Below are 23,069 nucleotides of genomic sequence, written 5' to 3'. Positions count from 1 at the left end.
GGCGTGCGCAATCGAGCCTATTTTGAAACCTTTTAATGTTTTGTACTGATATGATCAATAACTTTCTTTTATTCGACTCACTGACAATACTTTTCGGACATACCCTGTATGTGCATGGTACAGTTAATTACAATCAGAATTAAAGGAGCTATGCAGCTCTTCTTAGCAACATAGAACCTTCTTTGCTTTCTCCCAGCAGTATCACTCTCCTTTTGTTACGGCAAGTGCACTTGCTCAGGACAATCAAAGAGCCAACAATCACAGCCCAGTCAGGCACAATCGTACTGGTATCTTTCCTTATTAATGAATGTGCTAGCCAATGAATGTGCTTTACTCAACCATTCAATAAAGCTGCCAGTGATCGCCTTAATTTAAACTTAAGCATAGGCTTATGGCACACACTGACAGCATGAAAAGGGGCAAAATATCACAAAGGACTTAAATGACAGAAAATTAAAGGTGGGCAGGGGTGTCGACACGTGTAGCTCCTTTAGCTGTAGCAGCATGGAACAAAGCAGACCATCTTAAGTCGCAAATGCTTTGTAGCACTTCACATACCATCACTGCCTGCTTCTGGATCCAAAAGGGCATGGTTCAGACTGACAAGCTCCTCATCCAGAGAGATAACTTTTTTTTTGCATTCTATGAAAAGCTTTCCATATAGACCACCTGAGACAGTTTGTCCCAGCACTTGGACTTGCACTGAATTGGCCTCTGGAAATGAAAGATACCAGTTTATTATGCAAGAACGTGCTTTCTGGGCTAGATACTTCATGGTATTGCATAGACACAGGCACAAACAAGCACAAGAAAAAAAAAAGTAAACTGGATGCAAACAAAACAAGTGCCCTTTATTTTGTGTGACATAATATGTGCCTTCATCAAAAAAAGCTATCTGATCACTGAAGCAGCTACAGAGTCATAACTTCTTGCTTTTGCCAAGGTTGGAAGATGAGACAGATTTATTGCATTTGCTAGCATGAAAGGCAACTTTTCAAATTTCTTTTGCATGAAGCAGTAACAGGGAAAAAATTAGCTGCTGCGCTCAAGCCTCTAAAGCTCATGAAGTTTATGACAATAAGCAAAAATAATAAGCATGAGAACCATAAAAAGACTCAAGAGCCTGTCAATCACTTTCTGTTGTAAAGTGTATCAAGTTGCAATCTAAAGCGAATACACTAGCTTAGTGTCATATAAAAGGGTTGGACAAGCTAAGCAAACATTTTCACATTACAGTTCTTCCGTGTGGTAAGAAAAGTATGACCCTTTGTTCAGAAACAGAACCCAACTCCCACTTCAACCCCGTTTGAAGTACTTGTCGCTACCCTGGAATAAGGCTCCTTGGCAACTCTAAAGTTGTAATTTTGTAATCATGCAATTTCAACATCAGTTTAAGGCCACTGGTGTGGCAAGTTAATTCTCAAGCAGCTCCTACCACTGTAATATCAATGAGGAGTGGTATGTATATTCCAATATGAGCACAGTAACACATTTCACAGTGAGTGTATACATATAAGCAAGACCACACAGTTTTGCATGCAACTAAGTGGACATTTATTGCGTTTTTCAACCAACGCTTGCCTCTACAACCAGACCACCCCATGTGGCACACAGTTGCTAGCCTTATGCCAGATGCAGTTAAACCTCGATATAACAAACTTCAATATAATGATATTCTCTATATAACTATTTCACTTTTTATAACTTCTTGTCCACATAACATCATGTATTTAGAACCTCAATATAACTGTGTTTATACACAATTCCAATTATAGCGAAATTTCACTGGCGCCGTGAAGTAACACTGAGACAATAAATGTAAACTTCTGCTGACTCAGATGGTCAAATGGTTGAATTACAAGCGCACGCACTTATCAAATTGCGCGCCGTGTGAGCAAGAGCGACTGCCGAAGCATTTGGTGGGAGTGAAAATGTGCAATTGTGTGCTGATGAGGGTGGTAGGCTCTTCCTGCCCTAGTAGCTGAGGAGTTGGTGGCTGGCATGCCTATGGTACTTTGTATTCCATTTTGCACAAGCTGCTTCTATCAGCCCCTAGGGTATGACCACGGTGTTTGCAGGTTTTTTGTTTGTTTTTTTTCCCTTTGAGAAGCCTTTCTTCCCTCTGGGTGCTACTGGTAAAATGCTACTGATCGTTCTCCCACAAGTTGTGTAGATGATGTACCATTTACCATTAGGGCAGACGTCAATGTGTTGACTGTAGGGCTGTCAGTCCATAAGATGGCAGTCGGCCTTTTATGGCCATTTATACAACTCGACAGGTTTTCTAGTTCCTCAGTGGGACTTACTGTCATGTAAGGCTGCTGTAGGACCAGGTTGAAGGACTATTTTACTTTTCATTAGTTCAGAAGATTTCTTCCGAGTTGATTTCCAATCTCTGTTCCTCCACGATATGAAGGTCATAAGGCTTATGACTCAAAGTTTTTATGTCCCACTTCCTGCTGTCATAACTCAAACATTATCTCCTAAAGCAGAGTGGAAAGAGCTGATTACCCTTGAGCATCTCCTATTTATTGTGCTGTTCAATTGATCCTGGCCTCTGTTTTCTAAAATGCACGATGCTCGGCAGTTGGTTCAACATGGATTGTGATGATAAACCACGTAGCAAACAAAGAATGGAAGAAATACACACCACAAAGTACTGACAGCTAAAACCTTCCAGTTGTTATGCAGCGCTTTGTGGTATGTGTTCCTTCTCGTTGTCTTCCTTTTATGTGCTGTGCGCTAATTTTGTCACAAGCTCCGTTTCCAGATCACTCCGCATGGCACACTGTGATTGCGGATAGCCTGATGCTTGATATGGTGACTACTTGTACTTATTTCCAGTTGAAGGAGTCTAAAAAGAGGCTGGAGTGCAGAAATGTTTGTGTACGTGTGTCTGCAACATCTCAAAGTGAGAAAACAAATGAAAGGCATACATCAGTACCCCCCACTAGCATGCAAGAATTGCCAAGGAAAGAACACGCTACGCTCCTTAGTTTCCCTGCAGCATGACACCTGAAAATGCAACATTGGCCTACCGACCATACACTAGGCAGCCAGCATTAACTCTGTGCAGAACAAGAAGTAAGAACTAAACGCTCGCTCAATCACCTAATAAATAAAGAAACATCTTGATTAAAATCTATTGTGGTTACAGCATCCACTCTTGATTCGATTAAACTTGGCTTTCTTTTTTTCTATCTCTCTCAAAAGAAAGGTTTGCAGTTCAGTTCTTCATCTGCATATTCATGATGAATAAACTTACTCTTTACAGCTGACTTCACATATTCAGTGGTGGCAGGATCCCAAGAATCCCCCGGCACACTTTGAAAAGAAGCAAGAAAACAGCATCAAATAAACCTGATTGTAGCCCTCACATGCACACGCCACTGTCAGATAATAAAAATAGTGCTGATGACATAGGTGAATCACTTGCAAATAAATGGCAATCAAAGATAAAAATCAAGGAAAATTAAGCAAAGTAAAATAAATGTAACAAGAAAATTAAAAATAATTAAGCTGGCAGTTTCACTTGAAGGGTGAAGCACTGAACATGATAGCAAGGTTTAGCATTGTGCTCCCTCAGATGGCCTTTCAACAATACAGAGAGACACGTTTGTACAAGGCAACATGCGAGGCTACTGCTGCTGTGCAGCAGAAACAGCACTTTGCCAGCTACAGGCATCTCGCAATGCTGGAGTGGTGAGGAGCGCTGCCAGCAGTGTTGCACATGTCGGACCTTAATGGTGCACGATATCAGACTGACGGAAAATTGTAAGCAGTTGTCAGCACTCAATGGGGGGGGGGGGAAGGGTTAGGTACGTTTAGTTTGAGATTTGTTTTCCACTCCACTCAGAGCAGTGTGTATGCACCATGGCTTGGTGCATACCAGGTTCGGTGCGCAGACATCTGCTCAGCACTAACACTGGTGCGTTTGTGTGTGCACAACACTCACTCCAGCAGGTGCAGAAAGCAGATTGTTGTCCTTGCTCTGTGGCAGAGCTGACAAAACGGAGCATAACAATCTGTCCAGTTGGCTTTTTCATCTTCGCAGCAAATGCGCTGCATGAAACTCTCGTCTCTGAAGCCCGAATTGTAAACCTCCACACGTGGATTGCATACGCACCGTCGATATTGTGACAGCACAACAGAAGCAGTGCCGCCAATGATGTGAGTACACCTCAAGTGTTTCTATAATTGCTATGATACACAAACAAAAATAACTTACAGACTATAAAGTCAGCTTTGTATATATAAAGAACAGATAAATATACTGTATAGGCTCGTGAAAGTGTCGCACCCGTGTAAGGGCCGCACCCGTGGAAGGGCTGCACCCCCAACTTGGCAGCCCAAAATTTGGAGAAAAAAAATTCCAACAAAGAAGCAATCGCATTCCGTGCCTGGATGCCACATGCGCGTATCAGCGAATTTTTGCGCGCTGTGTAGTTCTGCGCACTGCTACTAGATGGCGAGAGCTGAGCATTGACTTCTTATACAATGGTACATCCAGGGATCATGGGTGTGCACAAGTCAAGGCTGTGCTGGCACTATCTTGACCAACAGGTTCAGTCCTGTGTAAGGGCTGTACCTCGTCAAAATTGTGCAAAAACGCAAAAATTACTGGACTACGTAAACAAGAAAAGGCATGAGGCACAAGTGGTTGAGAACAGTAGCAGCCTCATTCAGCAGCTTCCCCACCATACTCGCCTGCCTGTGTCACATGAAAATGCAAGCGTGCATTCAGTGTCCTATTTTGGTACCAGCAAAACTCCTCATGAGTTGTTGCACACCGCATTCATAGCTATCGCCGCCAACCCTATTTAAAGGGACACTAAAGAAAAAAGATTAATCAGCTTAGACTGATAAAGTACTCTTCGAAAACTCTGCTGTCGTTAATTACACTGCAATAGTTCAATTATTAGAAGAGAAAATGAAGCTCAAAGTTAATTTTTTTGAATTTCGCACGGAAAGCCCAACGTCAGCACTTCAGTATGGCGTCACGACTTCTAAAGTAATTTTTCGTATTTGGGCCATGTTGGCTCAATAAAAAATCGCGAAACTTGCCATATTCAATCTTGGGCTCATTTAGAACACAATGCAGTCAATCTTTACCACTAACGAATTAACTGAGACCTAGGAGACGCTGTCAAAATCTACGACGTCACGGTTAGCTGGTGCGGGAACTTCAAGGTGGCGTCACCACTCGCCTCTGTGTGTTTCGTTTCTTTCTGGCTTACCAAGCGGCTTCTCGGGGTAAGAGTGGTGTTTTGGGTATTGTGGAAGGGTAAGCTACTGATACAGAAGAAATAAATTTTCCCTTTAGTGTCCCTTTAATAAGCATCTGCACCTATCGGTTACACAGCACACATGGTGTAGTGCCGTTGGAAAGCATACTGCGCGCTTTTAATAGGCAATAATTCAAACACACTGTCAGTCTCTGCTGTAGGCGGTGCGACGCGAGCGCCATGCTTTGCTCTGGCGGCACCGTATGCTGGCGTCGGCCATCAGCTCAGTGTTGTTTTTTTCCTGTCACCGTCCTAAAACACTAAGCAATAGAAAAACGACAATGTGCATCTTGAGCCGCTTGGGGCGCATCAGCGTCTCATGCTGCAACAATTCGCACAAAGTGAGCATGTCAAAACGTATTGCCAAGTGCACTACGCAATGAAGCTTCTGACCAACTCCAAATTCTAGGAGTGTAAATGTAGGCTTGCTAAAGCCGCACAAACGACACTGTGTGTCTTAGGCCGCTTGAGCTCCACCAGTTTGCAGCACATCGGAGTCTCATGCTACGATTATTGCAACGCTTTGCTTTATGAGACGCCAACTACAATTCAGTCTGGTAAATTTTTTAGTGACTTCGCATTGTACATATTTCCGGTTAGTAAGCTCCTTCCCGCATTTTTTTCCCAGAACGTATGAACAAGGCTCTACTGTATAAATACACACAAAGTTATTGAAATCAATATTAACAATTGCAATAACCAGCACAGCTACATATCCCATTTACACCACCACATGCTGCTAATCCTGCTGAAAGTCTGACAATGCCTGAAGCCAAGCCCAGAAGTTTTGAGAATAAATCAGCCTTTATGGTGTAGCACGGCAGGCTTTATATATTTCACTTCCACTTTGCCAGCCATGAACGATTCATCAGAATAGAATGAGCAGATACTTTCCCAGTTGCTTGTCATGTGTTTGCAGAACTTAATGCCACTTTCTTTTTAATTTCCTGCTCGTTGCCACAGTCAAAAACAAGCATGCCCTGCAAAGTCATCCAGGTGCTCATTATTAGTGCACCTAGCACAATTTAAACTAAGTGTTGACGTTGCGAGGCCTAGCTCCTTAGCCAACTCCGTCCGCTTCCTCTTGGGATCCTCATCGACCTTTCGAAGAATGTCTAATTTCTCTTTAAAGGAGAGTGCTTTCCGCTTGCGAGACATAGCTCGCTGCGACTAGGCAAAATGGCGCAAACACGAAGAACGCGGCCCGAAGCGCAGCAGCCACTCCATCTGACGGCTCGCAGAAAAGGAGGAAAAGTACAAAAGCACCAAAAGCGCCACCGCCTCAGCCTCAAACTCTTCGCCCCCAGTCGCGGAGTCCGCGCTGTCCGGCGCCGCGCCTTCGCACCAAAAGAGAAGGAGAGAAAGCGCGTGACTGCGCGCTGTTCTCTTTCGCGGCCGTCGGTGGGGCGGCGTTTATTCGTATCAACCGACGCAGGCTGAAAATCGATTCGTAACAACCGTTCTCTAGCACGTTGCAAAGTAATGGGGCTCGGCCGGGACCACAGAAAAATTCGTATCATACGGAAATTCGTATTAGCCGTGATCGTATCATCGAGCTTTTACAGTACTTGGTTGCTATCAGCTAATTGGTACCCAATAATAGCTGGCGATCAATGTCGGTAAACAGAAGAAAAATGTCAAGCAGCTAAATACTAGCAATTAAATAGCCACGACTATTATACTGACACAACACTTACTAATTTGAAAACGTACAGAGTAGTCACTGACAGCACCAGTTCTCAAAAAAAGTGAATGCACTTACTGCTCTGCAGTTATGGTTGACTCATTGATTGTTTGTTGCAGGGGCCTCAGTCCAAGCAGTGAAAACTCAATACACTGAAATGGCACCTTGAGAATCTTCTTACTGGACACTTTACGTAACCTGTAACACAATGTACACAAAGTATGGGCAAGATGAGCTCAACAATGTGCTAACTCTTTCGTTCTCGTGCCTACAGAAGTCGATCGAATTGGTCGACAGATTTTCTACGCATTGTTAAACATTTTCGGTGGAATAATTCTACTAGCAACATCATGCATTGTCTGAAATGACGACTGAACTTTTAACTATTTGTCGGATTTGACAATTTTTGGCAGGTTGTGGAGTCCGGAAAAATAAAACTTCGACTGGTGGTATCCTCGAAACTAGCCTTCGGTGCTCTTTGCACTTCAATAAACAGATGTAAAATTTGTGCTTAGGTCTACTCAGCAACATAATTTTTAAATGACAGCAGCAGTGAAGCTTATCCCGGGTTGCTAATTTTCCAATGTGACATATAGGCTGTTTTAACTATGCTCTCACCCCTCAGCCATTTTTTCTTTGCGTCGATTTCAGCGTGCGCCAAAACACGTCTGTAACGTGGACATCCGCTGTCAAAAATTAAGTAATCATATTCAACGGATTCTTCAACGTCTTGTCCAACAGATTATGATGGCTTGAAACGCACTTTCATGAGAAAGTCTCATGAGAAATAAGTCTTTGCTAAAGGTTTACAGGGAAGCATATCCTCATAGGTGTGTTTTCGGGTGTATACAAATTTATGCAGTCTTTACTTTCCAAATGGTTTTATGAAGTATTAAGGAGTGTTAAGGAGCAGCAAGTTTCACTCGTTTGGGTACTTTAGAATCACTATGGGCTTTTAAGGGTTAAGTTCAAGATGACACAACATGAACTGTCAGCAAATTCATTGTGCAATGTAAGTGGATGAAATGCATCCACATATTTTCTGTATAGCACAACATTATAACAAGTGCAAGCATGTTATGTAGCCACGCGTATAATCTTATGTTTACTAAAAAATGCAGAGTAGGAGCACAATGAATGATGCAAAGTAAGCCAACATGAAATGCGCAAAAAGAGAGGCGATTGAATTGATGCTACAATGTCACACTACTTTTTATATGACATAACTGCATTACATCTACTCCTAAATGTATATCACAATTAAATTTCATACTGAATCAATTTCCAGACATCACATTTTTGCAGCTGTAACCCTTGATACCTGCATCCGAGGCATCTGTCTACTTACTCAACCCTCACAAGAACTGAATCAGGACCGATGAAAGCAACAGCACATCCACCCAAATCTGCACAAATCATTTCTTTCTCCACATTATGAATATTAAATGGACACTGAATTGAAAAACTAAATCAGTTTAAACTCGTGAAGTGTTTCTTAGAAACAGTATTTGCAGTTTCCCTGGCAGTAAAGGGTTGATTAATAAATGAATGAATAAAAGCCAAACTTCAGTTCTTCAACTTCCCACACTGAAAGTGTAGCACCAATGACACAACCAGAAAATTTCACAGCATTTCAGTGTATTTGGACCGTTGTTATGCAGGCGATTCTGAAGAGCTCTCAGGATGAGTCTTGACTTGCTCTCAAATGCAAAATAATTGTTTTTTAAATTTTTCTTTGAAACTGTACCTAGTCTTGAACAGATGCTGTAATTAATGTGACAGGGAGCTGGCCTGGGCATTTTTAAACTGCACTGCCACTCATCTTTCTTCTTAGCATCCGCTGTGGCTTACCAAGTCTCCATTGATGGTAAGGCCTATTTAACGTTCCTGATGCATAATCTACCATCACAACTCAATAGGTCTCTTTAGTGTACCTTAAAAACATGAATGTAGGACAAATACTTCACTGGAAGCACAGTTTTATAACATTAATTGAAAGGAAATGCTTCATACTCTTTTCTTTCTGCCACAAGTGTTTGGCCATAGTCAACCAAGGTGACCCTGTAAAAAAAAATCAATTAAAAGACATGCAAAGAACTATTTCAGCTTAACTTCAATATTACAGCAGATATGTACTTTAAAAATGAATAAAAAGTTGCAAGGCAACTATAAAATAAGTATGCAGCAAGCTGTCTTTTAAACTAAAGTTACATCAAATACAGTGCAAAATATGTACTGTGGAAGAGGACAGCATCCATTAATTAAATTGATACTACTGAATAAGATGACTCTGCTACAACACTTCACATCAAATACACAGATAAAAAAACATTTACATAATATTTCAACAATTGCAGAACACCTTCAAGTTTGTTTTGCACTTCTGGAGCTAAACTACAACTAAAAAAATTCACTGATTACGATACTCCCTAATGCGAAATTTGAACGCAGCTCTATATGTGTTTTCATTTTGCAATATATTGGCTGGTGCAGACAATCTGTCTCATGCAGCATGTTGCAAACAGAGTGAAGTGTGGGACGACTGCCTCGCAAATCTGGAGGAGGAGGAAACAACTTTATTAAGAGAAATTTCAGAGCGTTGTAGATGGCCGCTTGTCTGCGGCGCACTCTTCCGCCCAGGCAATGATTCCTTTTTGTAGCTTTTCTTCTGGGGACCGTATTAGGGTCTCCCATGTCGTTTCAGAGGGAGCTGGCAGAAGCTCTCTGGGTGGGAGAAGGCCCTCGCATTCCCAGAGGATGTGTCTTTTTGCTATGGCATTTTTGTCGCAGTTTTTGCATATTGGGTCAACCTCCCCATCTGTGAAGATTGCTAAGCAATGAGGAGTGATAAGGCTGTTAGTTTGAATTCGGCGGAGGATAGTAGCCTGCGCTCTCGTAAGGTTGCTGCATGGTATAGGGTATATTCTCCTGTTCTCTTTATATAGGTTGGTAAGTTCGTTGTAGGAAGTCACTACCTCTCCCATCGGGGGTCCTGTTCCAAGGAGAGTGCAACCCGGTTTGTTAACCCTCGGGCCACTTTATGCACTTCCTCGTTGCCGGGATTTCCTAAGTGAGCGGCCCAGACAAGATTGATTTTTGTTCTGTCTTCCTGATTGAAGTGTCACCCACATGCTGGCTCTCGCAATCTCCAGATTAGCGAAGATCTTGAGAAACTTCGCTAATCTCGAGATCGCGAGAGCCAGCACGTGGGTGACACATGGGCGCAATTCACAGCAGCAGCCGCAGACAGACCTCCCAGACACACGCTACTCTGGCGCCATCTCATAGCCATCGTCGTTGCACTACGCTTTTCTTCTCACGCTTTCGCCATACCCTCCTCCTCCACTTTCCTCATCGCTGCGCTCGTTCGCTCAACTACGCAGATGTCGACGCTGGCTGCAGGCATGGGCGCCTAAGAGCTGCGCTCTAAAATATGGCTAAAACAGACCAGAGAGCTCTCCTCCGACCCTCTCGGACCCTTCTTTTTCTTTTCTTTTTCTAAAATATAAATTTAGCACAAGCTGCAGAACTGATCCTACGCATGAAGTCCTCACAACTAATGTGTTGCAGCCATTTGTTCCAATATGACAGTTTTCAATTGCTGATGCTAAATGAACATGAATGTGCACATTATCATAAAAGTATTATTGTTCCTTTAACTGCATAATTTTATTCTGCAAGATGGTAAAGTCCACAGTGTCACCAAGTTTATCAACTTTGTGGCATTATGTGTCATGCAAGTAGGTATGCATGACAGCCTCACACCACATGTGTACGACAGTGTTCCATCGTATAGCAAAGCAACACGTGGTTCAGCATAAATTCAAAAGTGAAAAATTCTGCAACAACTTGAATGTGTTGTTCCACTTCCAGTTTCACATGGATTTGTGACAGTGGCTCTATTCAGACTTTAAAACATATGTCTGGGACTACTCCATGCTTGGAAACCGGTTACAAAACAATACATGGCGCACCTCCATGTAATCATGCGTAACAGGCGTTCTGATCCGCTATTTCCTGGTTATGTTACAAGTTATGCTGATGGTACTTCAGCAGTGTGGGCACACGAGCTCACTGGCAAAATGGCAGCGAATGAAGCAGCTGATATTGTAAATGCATGTGCAGGTCTAATCATCAAAATGCCGAACAATAATCTCTGGAAGGGCTAGTGAGAGTGAGGCATACACATTACGGGAGTCTGCTTTTGCAGGCCGCAGTGAACATTGCAAACGTGCTTTAAGCACTGCAAACACTTGAAATCAACCTTCAGAACTGCAATTCCATTCTGCACAATGCAAAACTTTGATGCACTGTTCAGAGAAATCTCAAAAGAACAAGCAGTTGCACCATCTTTTAAATAAAAATGATTCTTGTTCCTAATGATGAGTAACCCCTCTTGGGAAAATGCAAGGTGTCCTTCCGAGTACTCACTCCACTTGGTAGCTGCTTGCGGTGTCAACAATCTTGTCAACACGCGCACGGTACCATTCCATGTCTGTTGGTTTCCTTACCAGAACAACCTGAGGAAGAAGAATGCCAACACACTAAATGCATCCTGTCAATGTCAATGCATCCAGTCGAAATATACTAAAAAAAATGACTGCACAAAGTGAAGAAAAGAGAATAAACAAAGAATAAACAGAACTTCTTTGTATCACATACCAGTGATTCAATCAAACATGGCTTGCAAACGCCGCAAGAGAAACACGAAGGACAGGTAAGGATACAATGAGATGGCGACATGGTGATTTCCCTGACTGTCCTTCACATTCTTTGGTGCCATTTGCAATCCATGACAATCAGTACGCATATTAAAAAACCCAAAACCACTATTAGCTCAAAATACTGTTATATAGTAGCAGCTGTACGCCAGCCAACAAAGAACAAACAGCCGCAAGAGTTTGTCCCAATGATGCCATAATGGCGAAGTTACAGGCATTTGATGAACAACTATGCGGCCACCGCAGTTTCTTGCTCACCTTCACTACGTTCCTCAAGGGATATAGTCTCTCCAGGAGAGAGCGCCCATCTTTCAGAATTCAGTCTCAAACTCCAGGCAGTGCAGCAAAAGTTATGGGTTGCACCAGCCGAGAATGGAGGACCAGTATGAAAAGTTCCTCCGTTGTCCCTCTCTGTCCGAACACCGTGCAATGCCAACTGAACGTGAGCTTCAAAGAAGGATCAGTGGCACACAATACACCGATCCCACCGGCCAGTTTCATGTCGCCACCGCTGCCACGGTGCATGCTGATTCTTGTAGTCATTCCGCTGCTCCAGCCGCTCGGAGTGCCTGTGCGTCCTGTTTCCGAACGATTTTAGATGCGAGAGCATCTTATGCTCGGGGCAGTGTCCGTTCTGTGGCGTCCTCACCCATACTGCGCATGCGCAACTCTCCCTCATTCTCCTCTCCTACGTAGGTGTGCGTTCTCCTCCTCCCCTCTCCCCCTCTCCGCCACAGGTGCGGCGCAGCAAATCATTGCATATAACTCTCTCTCTCACTCTCTCCCTCTCTAAGGGTACGCCGGTAGGCGGTGCAAGTGTCGCGGCGCAGTATAAAGCGTGCGTTCGCTGTGCTTCCGTCATTCTCTCTCTATGCAACGATGTGCGAAATGCCATGAATAGCGTCAACGTCGGCGCTAGTTGCAGCGGCAGCGCCACCGCTGCGGAGCAGAGGAAGGCTCGGGAAGCCGAACGTAAACGTCAGCGTCGGCAAGCGGACCCCGAACTTCGGGCCAGGGAAGCCGAACGTAAATGTCAACGTCGGCAGGAAACCCCGTACAAACGTCTCCTCTCTTCTCAATACATTCTCTCACTCTAACTTTCATTGGGTTGTGTTGCCATGTGAAACGAAATGGAAACTCGATGCGCACCCCCCGCAATGCTTTCGCATCCCACCATGGTTGCCCGTAGGGTGAGATGTTTTATTATTTTTGGCAATTTTTATGGTTCGTGTGGAGCCATCGTGCGATGGGAGGATTCACCTGCTGCGTTCCTGGGTGCTACAGCAACAGCACAAGGGACAAAGGCTTCGGATTCTATGTGTTTCCTAAAGAGCGAAAGCTTCGATAGACCTGGATCCAACGGATTAATAGGTGGTACTGGTAATACTCAGCGCGAGAAGAAACATGGGGACGAATAGCGGCCGCATTTCGATTGGGGCGAAATGAGAAAACACCCATGTACTTAGATGTAGGTGCACGTTAAAGAACCCCGGGCTCACTTCGGCGTGCCTCATAATCAGATTGTGGTTTTGGCATGTAAAACCCCATAATTTAATTTTAATTTAACCGTTCTTTTCATTTGTGAGCCTCTTTTATATTTGGGATAATATGTATATTTACTGCTGTTTATGTTCAAATTTTTTGTAATCAAACCGAACTCCCCTCTGTAATGCCCTTGGGCCCTGAGGGTATTGTAAATAAATAAATAAATAAATAAATAATTAAATAAATAGAGTGTTATAAGACTGAAACACATGGCTTTCTTTTTTTATTTTCACCTGCCAGCCAGAAGTTCCCAGGAGCTCAACTGTGCCACCCGAACATGAGCAAGAGGTCTCTGCCATCGCTAGCAGCGACAGCAATGATACTGTCTTAAACGGCTTAATCGACCAGTACGAATCACTGATGAAAGTATATCGCGGCTGCTCATAATGGAGAGCGGCGCGTACTCACGTGCTGAAAAGATGGGACGCTCGCCTCACTCCACGCAGTCGGAGTTTTCAAAGCAGCAAGCGTACTATTGGCTTGAATGCAAATAAAAAATTAGCGTAGCTTGCACTGGAGGTGCAATGCTAAAGAGACAGCATAGCTGATGGGCACCCAGCTAGTCCTGGCTTTTGGGCTAGGCTAAGCACTACAAAGTTATCCCCAGCATTTCCCGGAATTTATTATTTGTCGATTATCGATTAGCTATTGATTGGCTATCGATTGGCTATCCCAAGATATTGGCCAAGTATTTGGGCTAGGCTAAGCACTACCAAGTCATCCCCAGCATTTTCCGGAATTTATTGATTACTGATCGATTATCAGTTAGCTATTAATTGGCTATCGCAAGGTATTGGCCACGTATTTGGGCTAGGCTAAGCACTACCAAGTCATCCTCAGCATTTCCTGGAATGTATTTATTATTGATCAATTATCGATTCGCTATTGATTGGCTATCACAAGGCATTGGTTACGTATTTGGGCTAGGCTAAGCACTACCAAGTCATCCCAGCATTTCCCGGAATTTATTGATTATTGATCTATTATCTATTGATTGGCTACCGATTGGCTATTGATGACTGACTAAGCTTAAGTAGTCCCAACCATGCTTAGCTAGACTCAGCCAAGCTCAGCTTCGCTAGTTCACAGGGATATGTGCCATTGCGCTTGGACCCCTTCTGCACTACCGCCAGCATCAGCCCACATTTTTTGTCCGCAACGGACAGACTAATGGCTGGCTTAAACAGCTCCGCTGTTAAACACGCCGCCTAGCTTACCTAAGAACTTCCATTACCCAAGTATACAAGTCACGCGCGAAACCCATGTAGGTAAGCATCATTAGGCCACGAAAGTTTTGGCACCGCATTTCAAACCTGTTTCCAACAGGTATACAAATCCTATTATGTGCGTCGTTGTAAGCAAACATAACGTTTTAGTCATCGAGATGCATGTGTGAAAAAATAGTCACGCAACACGACCGCGTACATCAGCATGTATTACATACAAAGCTCGAACAAATATGATACTCAATGCGTAATCAGCGGGTAACAACCGAAATGAAAGAGCAGCAGGCACTTTTCAACGTTCGCCTCGCATGCTGCAATGAAAAGCCGATGTGATTTCTTAAAATACATGACGAATTTTTCTCAGTGGTGGAGTCACAGAGATGTCTGGGAAGCTTGTGCGCAGTATTCAATGAGCGGGGACTGCGGTGGTGTGGTTGACCAGTTGACTACAGCCAAGATGGCGGCAGTGCTACTTCCGGAAAACCGGCGCATGCGCAGATCGGTCAGTGGGATCAGTCTATTGGTGAGCCGCCGTTCCCTTCCCAGAACACACAGCCAGCTCTCATCACATTGGCACTCTCGTGCTTGGACGCCGTGACTCAAACCCAAAAAACCGACTTGGCCCACTCCCAAAATTTGATTAAGGTGGATTAAAGTGGATTACGGTGGATTAAGGTTGTTGCACATTAGAGCAAGGTTGATTAAGGTAGAGATTTAATGTAAGGTGATAACTTAGAGAAGTCAGTGTTGCTTTCGCATTCAAATCACTTAAGAATATTTAAGTGACTGTCAACTTTTCAAACTACAGGTGTGGCACATTTACTCATGAATGCACCTACTTGCACTTATGGCTGAATGCGAGTGTTACTGGATATAAGAGTGAGCCTCAATATGAGTAAGTGTGCGCTTGAAGAAAATATTCGCGAGTGTTCATCAGCTATTTTTCCTGAGGTGCTTCTCTGCCTCCTGTGTGGCCAGCAAATTCAGGCAAGCTACTCTGAGCAAATCTATTTAACGTGCAAGTGCAATGGCACATTTTATAGATAATACATTTAGCTAAGTCAACACAGTGGTGGTATACTTACAGATCCAATATCAGGTGGCTGAGTGCTACTCAGTGGTTCACACTTTCCCATGTATTGTTCCATATTTGATTCCATGCAGGCAAAGTCTCTTCCACTTTGGGACATCTGAAGACCTGGTGCTTCCCTTATGGAGAAGCAAGTTGGTGAAGTCACCTGCATATAGAAGTTGCTTTGATTCAGACTTGTATACATGTTACAGAAAAAAACGTAACTGGTTGCAATTACAATAATTTCTTTCAAAATTTTATTTGATTACAGTTACCAATTACTTCTCCAAAACAATTAGTAAAAAGTAATGATTTACTTTAATGTTACTTTTCTCCCTACTTTTATTAACATTGCACCAAAACAGTAAGTAGAACGGGCTAGCCTAGCTCTTTCAGTGTGTCCTCCGCAGCCCTTCACACATTTACATTTGCTAACAATCACTTGTCAAAATTTTCTTGGGTAATCTTTCCTCGTTTTCCTTTGGAGACATCTGGCGCCGATATTGAAAACTCACTCAACGTGCGTGCTGGAGAAAAGGGCTGTGTTTTAATATACAAACACCGTTCTCACAAGATTGTGGTTACTCAATGCGGCGATGCTCAGGTCTGGGTCCTCTATTTAACACAGCGCTTCATTGTTGCTTGGGCTAAGGGAAGGCGCTCCTAATATCGCCAGTGAAGAACTGAAAAATAGTCCATACGTGATCCCCTGGCGTCACCATCCGAATAGGCCATGGCTATCAAGCCATAAAATGGTAGTTCACATATTTAATCCAACATCTGGTGCACCTCGATCCTCCCGGCGCTCTTCACTCATTAGCTATTTAGACTTAAACGACCAATTGTAAAAATTTTCATTAAATTATGGGTTTTTACGTGACAAAACCACGATCTGATTATGAGGCACGCCGTAGTGGGGCACTCCGGAAATTTGGACCACCTGGGGTTCCTTAACGTGCACCTAAATCTAAGTACACAGGTGTCTTCGCATTTCGCCCGCATCGAAATGCGGCCGCCGGGGCCAGGATTCGATCCCGCGACCTCGTGACCTCGTGCTTAGCAGCCCAACACCATAGCCACTAAGCAACCACGGCGGGTAACCAATTGTAATGAATGCAAACAAACAAACATTCACGTTCTTTGAAAAGGTGGCCAAACTTGTAATGTAATTCAATATAAAGCTGCACATTTCTCAGCCCTAAAAAAACTGTTTGTGTGTTACAATAGTAAAAATAGATGTATGAGTCATGTATATACAGAAAGATAGAAACATATGCGTTTAATGGCCAAAAGCTTCTGTCTATGTCAGAGAAATCATAGACTACACTAAGCGAGGAATTGAGAAGTAGCTGATCACGACTATGAAGGCAGCTAAGTGCTTCTAGGAGAGAGAGAGAAATTTATAAGAGAAAAGCTGAGAGGTCTGACTTGTGATCGAGAAATAGCTGCAGGACACTGATTGTGGGAAGGAGGTAACCCAGGTACAGGCTTTCATTTCTCTGGACACTGTAGTTCCTGCCAAATGTAAGTGCTCAAAGCTGCATTGCCTGTTATAGCTTGTTTCGTGAAAAATGTAACGAGTTACATGTAATAGGTTACTGAAAAGAGTAAATAAGTTACAGTGAGTGTTACCGAGTAAACAAAGTAATCGTTATATTGCAAAATTACTAGTAAGTGTAATTGATTACAAGTAATTAATTAGATGAAATTTTTTAAGTAGAAGTCTGCTTTGATTTCATATACTCAATGAAAACATTATAATCTGGCAATAATTACACCTGAACCTTATGATGAACTCGGATTAGCAAATTATCAGACACCCGTCTCAGGACTATTTGTATTTGGGAAGCTTATGAAAAAGCCCAAGTGTAGATTTATTTGTGTCAATGTTTTGCCTACTGTAGTAATTATGATCGATACACCTTTGCTTTTGCTGTCTCTTCGCTAGACAGGGCTCAACTGCACAAAACTCAAGCCAACAACTTCTTAATGATTTTTGGCTGCTGTAGGAAATGTACATGTGCAATTGCAATGTTATCAACTCAGGACACGAACCGCTAGTGAACTTTCTGGAAACCCACTGGTAGGATAATGTTCCTTACAAAGAACCTCCTAAATGCTGCTTAGGTACGGTTTGCACATGACCATATTGGGGCCCATTAAACACTGCCGTTTAAAGTTGACTATTCATTAGCCAGAACCCTGTAATGGCCAAAGTAAGCAGGCACACTTGGTGAGTGACAGTGTAAGAAGTTGTATGATTGCTCCATTATGCAAGGAGGCAAAGTAGGTGCATGCATACACACAAATTTTGTGAGTAAGAAGCTGTTCTTGGACAACTCCACAGAGCAAGACTCAATAATCCAATGTACCCTATTTTGTTGCACACTCACTCATCGCTACTAGCAGCCAGAGAATTTTGGGTCTGCTCAGCTGCAGTAGCTTTGCAGAAGAGGGACATTAAGAAGGCTGGTTAACTTATTTAACTAGGTTAATTCTGATTAACCTCCCTGCCTTTCCTTCTTTCTTCCCCCTCTGTTAACAATCACTAATATAATTTTTGCACAAATGTTTTTTTTCTTTCTTTCTTTCTGTTTTTTTTTTCCCTTTTATTGTTTCCAGCCATTCCTTGTTGCAATTTAACAGTAGATGATGCTCACAGAGAGTGTGTTGATTTATTTGTGTTTATTTGTTTCTGCTGATATTTCAGCTGATAGAAGAGGCCATGTTCTGGCTGACAAAATGCTAAGCTCTCATTTGCTGCATATCTGAATAATGTAGGGCAGTGATTGCAAGGCTGTCATTACGAAACCAATAAATGCAGAAATTTTAATGAAAGTCTTTTTTTGCGGGGCACTAGTGGTCCTCAAACTTTCGTTCCTCATTGTGCCAGGGAAAGTGGGGCTTCTATTTTAATTTCGGTTTCAAAAGAAAAAGAATTAATAAAATGCCACACATGGAGGAGTCAAATGAAGATCACGCCAATGTCACGTGCCGATCAATCCATAAAATAGGTAGCATATATGGTTGTACGAGAACGCATCTTGAAAAAATATAATAAATTAATAAAACGGGCAGCTGCAACTAAACGTTACATTTTTCTCTCAAAGAAAGAGGAATGATAGCAGTATTAATAGGAATGATAGCAGAATTAATAGGAATGATATGCAGTATGCCGACTCTAGGAATTTATCTCTAGATCTAGCAGTTTTCGAGTCTGTTTAGGGATTTAGTGCCTTTCTCGAAGTATCTAGGGATTTTTAAAGATGCAGTTATCTCACCATTTACGCCGCTATGCATCCTCATGCAGCCCACGCTATGCAGCCCACGCAGACTTTAGCAAGGTTACTGCAACGCTTCTTAACTCTCTAGCACTACCAGTGGAGGTGGAGCAGCGCACTCGTCGCTAGAACTAGCAGCGCTGTAGTCCGTCACGACCACGGTGGTCGCAACTTCTTTCAATTCTGGCATTGTAATAATTTATGCCGATTTCGCCTTCTGACCGTTCAGACTTTCTTAAGACTATATGAATCACCATTAAGCCGTCCTCAAATAATTTTCATCTCTGATCCAGAATTATTTTTTCCCGTTTGTTGGTCTAGGTTTCATACACCGCAGATTATATTTGTGAAAACATTACTTGAGCCACTAAATGTACAAATTCGTGATGTGCTTCCTAATAATACACATTCAAATTACCTGGAAATTAGGTTCGATTACATTTTTCCAAACCACGCGAAACTACTACCTTACGGCATCTTAAACGGCATCTTAAACGGCATATTGCAAAACCACCTAAGCATTCTAGAAACAAACATTATCATTGCGACAGATGCATCACAATGCGAGGAAAATACTGGCATTGGAGTATTTTGTCCTGCACTCCACTGGTCTTTTTCGTTAAGGTTGCCCGATTTTGTGTCCATTTTTCTGGCTGAGTTTTTAGCAGTAATTCGAGCTTTACGTAAATCAGATAACGACTACAAGAGCTGCTATTCTTTCTGACTCACTAACTGTATGCTTTTCCCTTACCTCTACCAATGATTTGCACATGCTAAAACTCTTTCACTAGCTAGTTCCTTCCCATGTGCAATGTGTTCATTTGATTTGGGTACCTGGTCATAAAGGTACCCAAATCCCGTTTCAATGAAACGGCCAATTCACTGGCAAGGACATCACTTTCTGGCCCAGTTCTTCCTATTCTACCAGTGACAGCGCCATCACGGCGGCTAGATTTCGGATGCAATCAATTAGGAAAGCCTTATAAAACACAGTTCTGACTGGTTCTCCAGATTATAAGCACCTGGCATTTCCCTGGCGTAGCGAATCCTGTAACACAAAGATGCTTCATGTCTCTCTCACTAAATTATGTTGCCGCATTCCCTCCCTGAATTTCTGCTTACACTGGTCGGGTTTGGTTCCCTCCCCTCTCTGCTCGTTTTGTAATGAGGAAGACACAATTCATCACTTCCTTCTATCTTGTCGCCGCTTTACTGCGGCAAGAAAAAGATTATTGTAAATACCTTTTGGAAGACTCTGCCTGGGCTTAACAGGACCTGCTATCCTATCATTTGGGACCTCCACTTTGGGATTCAGATACAGGGATGCTTGCTCCGCTGTTCAAGCATTTCTTACAGAATCCAACCGAATGCCCTGCTAAATTCTATCTTTTCTTTTCCTTTTTGTCTATTAAATTATTACTCATTCAATATGACATTCCTGATTTTATTTTAACAATAATTCTACGCTATTCAACGCTAATTCCATAGATATTTGAAAATTTATGCCCCCTATTAAATTGGAATAATCCACCAATGTCTTGGCCAATCCCTTATCGTGGGTAGCAGCCACAGATGTAATAGGCAACAACAACAGCAACAATAAGAGAGGCTGGAGTGGGTGTCGCTGGTTTCTTGATGGCTGTATGGAGCACGTCTTTCGACGGCCCTGTAATTGAGGCGGTTCTACTATAGTGTTGCTTTTTGATCAAAAAGGGCGTTCAGCGCTACCGCATACGCTTCATTTTGGAAACCCTTGTGTGCTCCTCTTCACGAAAGAGGGTGAAGAATTATCGCGGTTGGTTATTACAGCTGCTGCGCAGCGCGTGTAAAAACGAAATTTCTCAAGCTTGGCCAGTTTTATCCTTTGCGTGCTCAAGAACGCATGCTTGGCAGATTACAATATTCTTTCCTACTTTCACAGCCCCTCATACATTCATGGTTCCAAGAGCTCTGTGTACAGTAGACATATTACCAAAAATGCCAACTTGTGCCATTTTGTTTTAAGTGCTCGCCCTGTCTGGTCTTCCTTTCTTGTATCCTCACCCAAATTTCAGTTCTTATAGGCGACTTGTAGAATGGGCAGCAACAAGCAAGATGAACCGAGCAAAAATAAACTTTATCATTCAACAAGACATATAAATATGTGAACAGAAGCACGCGCAAAGCTCTGTGGCCCCATGAAGTATGACGTCGTCACTCTAGAATAATTTTAGGGATTTTCTTGCAATCTAGGGATTTTTGGTATAAACTAGGGATATTATGGCACAATGAGTTGGAAACACTGATGGTATACGTCGCGCGGTTTCGGCACGTGTTTGCGACATCTCAAGGAACACGTGCTTTGGTCCTAGCAAACAATGCCAGAAAACCGAGCCAAGCAAGAAGCGCGAAACGATATATAAATATATATAACAATAAAAAAAAGGGCGCCTAGTCATCGTTTCAGTCTTCAGCGTGTCTGGCGCTGTTTGCTGCTACAATGAACCAACTAGCTCCACAATATTACGTCTTTTACCTGCTTTATAATTAATGGACAATGAAAAGGCGTGCTTAGCAAAATCAACCAGCAGTCGACATTTCTTTTCAGTTAAATATGTGCACTGCATATGCTCTCTAACTCTAAGGCACCGAAACGGGGCAGCTGGCTAGTGGGTTGAGCGTACTCAATTGCCTCTCGACAGCGTAGATCAGATGCATATGTCACGTTTCTGAAACGCGGCGTGAACATGACAGGGCTTTCGCAACGCAACGCGCATGCTGTTGCATATTAAACTTAAACGAAGTGGAGTACAATATAGAACTTACCTTCAAAACCACAACGTTCACTCTCGGTTTCCATCCTTCAGTATTTCTAAACGCTTCCATCGTGCCCAAGGAGCAACCGATGCCGGCAAGGGCGGCCGGCGTTCTGCAACGGATAGCGTTCGCCAAAGTTACCACAATAAATGGCGCAGCCTGGCCCTTGGCAGAAGGATTCTCGATCGCTTTGAAAATGAAAATCGCGACTGCCGTAAATGAGAAAATGAAATGCAGGCGTTCAAGAAGCGCTGCTAAACTTCACTGAACTACCTGAATGAACGCCACATATATTTAATTAAACCAGCGCCTGATTAAACCAATCAACGCTTAAACAACGCGCTGTTGAGCATTGTTACCAACCTCGAATGTCAACTATTCCTAGAACAGCGCTGTGAGTGAATAAGCGTTGCATAAAAACACTTAGCTCGGATGGCGTTTCATTTTAGCTGCACCAAATTTTTAAAAGTTGCCTGTGGCAGATAGCACAATTATAATTCTTGATCTAAACTACTCAACGAGGCGGTCATTACTTTCTCAAAAAATCAAAACGCCTAATTGAACAAATAACATAATTACGCTAATTAACTTCTTAATTAATTATTTTACTTATTTTACGGCACATCTTTCAATCTACGAATTATAGCCGCTGAGTTCACAAGGCGTATCCACTTGGAACGAATTCTCAGGACTGAACCTGTTTCGAGATACCAATTTTCAAATGTGTCCGACGAAATGCATGGGCGTTCCAGTTAACGTTTTGAGGAAAACGCTGTTTTATGCATTGACGCACAAAGTTTCTGGAACGCCCATGAATTTGGTCAGACACATTGAAAATAGATATCTTGAAACTGGTTCAGTCCTGAGAATTTGTTCCAATTGGATACGCCTTGCGAACTCGGCGGCTATAATTCGTAGATTGAAATATGTGCCGTGAACTAATTAATTAAAAAGTTAATTAGCGTAATTGTGTTATTTATTCAATTAGGTGTTTTGGTTTCTCGTGGAAGTAATGGCTGCCTCGTTGAGTAGTTTGGATCAAGGATTATAATTGTGCTATCTGCCACAGGCAATTTTTTAAAAATTTGGTGCAGCTAAAATGCTTCCTGCAAAGAAGCATAAATGCGCTAGCGCCTCTTTCCTCTGTGCAACCTCTTCTCTCTCTCTCTCTTTCTTCGAAAAAAAAAAGAAGGAAATAGCAAGAACAACAATTAAACAGCGTATCAAGCCCTATTTGTATTTTCATTTTTCGTTTCTCCTTGTCGCTGTTTTATCTGGTGAATGCACACATGTCAAAATGTCAGAACAAAATTCGGTTCTCTAAATTCCAAGGATTTCATAAAATTTCCGAGCGATGAGTTTCAGAAATCCTGAATTTATGGATAAGTTGTCAAAACCCTAGTTATAGATTGTACGCAAACCGTTTCTGACCAATTAGTAAGGAGGGCATGTCTGAGCT

The 23,069-nt window shown here is 42.6% G+C and overlaps 1 protein-coding gene across 1 annotated transcript in view; it reads right to left on the bottom strand.

Annotated features, from left to right (window-relative positions):
• Positions 1–21,953, bottom strand: part of LOC119442574 (uncharacterized) — a 67,500-nt gene extending 45,547 nt beyond the window's left edge. Inside the window, exons 1-7 of the mRNA XM_037707498.2 lie at positions 21,620–21,953; positions 15,547–15,699; positions 11,401–11,489; positions 8,983–9,030; positions 7,048–7,167; positions 3,266–3,324; positions 559–714 (exon numbers count right to left, since the gene is read on the bottom strand). Of these exons, the coding sequence (XP_037563426.2) occupies positions 559–714; positions 3,266–3,324; positions 7,048–7,167; positions 8,983–9,030; positions 11,401–11,489; positions 15,547–15,699; positions 21,620–21,679 (685 nt within the window). The 5' untranslated portion in view covers positions 21,680–21,953. The remainder of the gene's footprint in view (positions 1–558; positions 715–3,265; positions 3,325–7,047; positions 7,168–8,982; positions 9,031–11,400; positions 11,490–15,546; positions 15,700–21,619) is intronic.
• Between the last annotated feature and the right edge of the window lie 1,116 nt (positions 21,954–23,069).

The sequence above is a fragment of the Dermacentor silvarum genome, chromosome 2 (genome assembly GCF_013339745.2).
Source record: "Dermacentor silvarum isolate Dsil-2018 chromosome 2, BIME_Dsil_1.4, whole genome shotgun sequence".
NCBI lineage: Eukaryota > Metazoa > Arthropoda > Arachnida > Ixodida > Ixodidae > Dermacentor > Dermacentor silvarum.
This window is presented reverse-complemented; position numbering and strand designations above follow the sequence as displayed.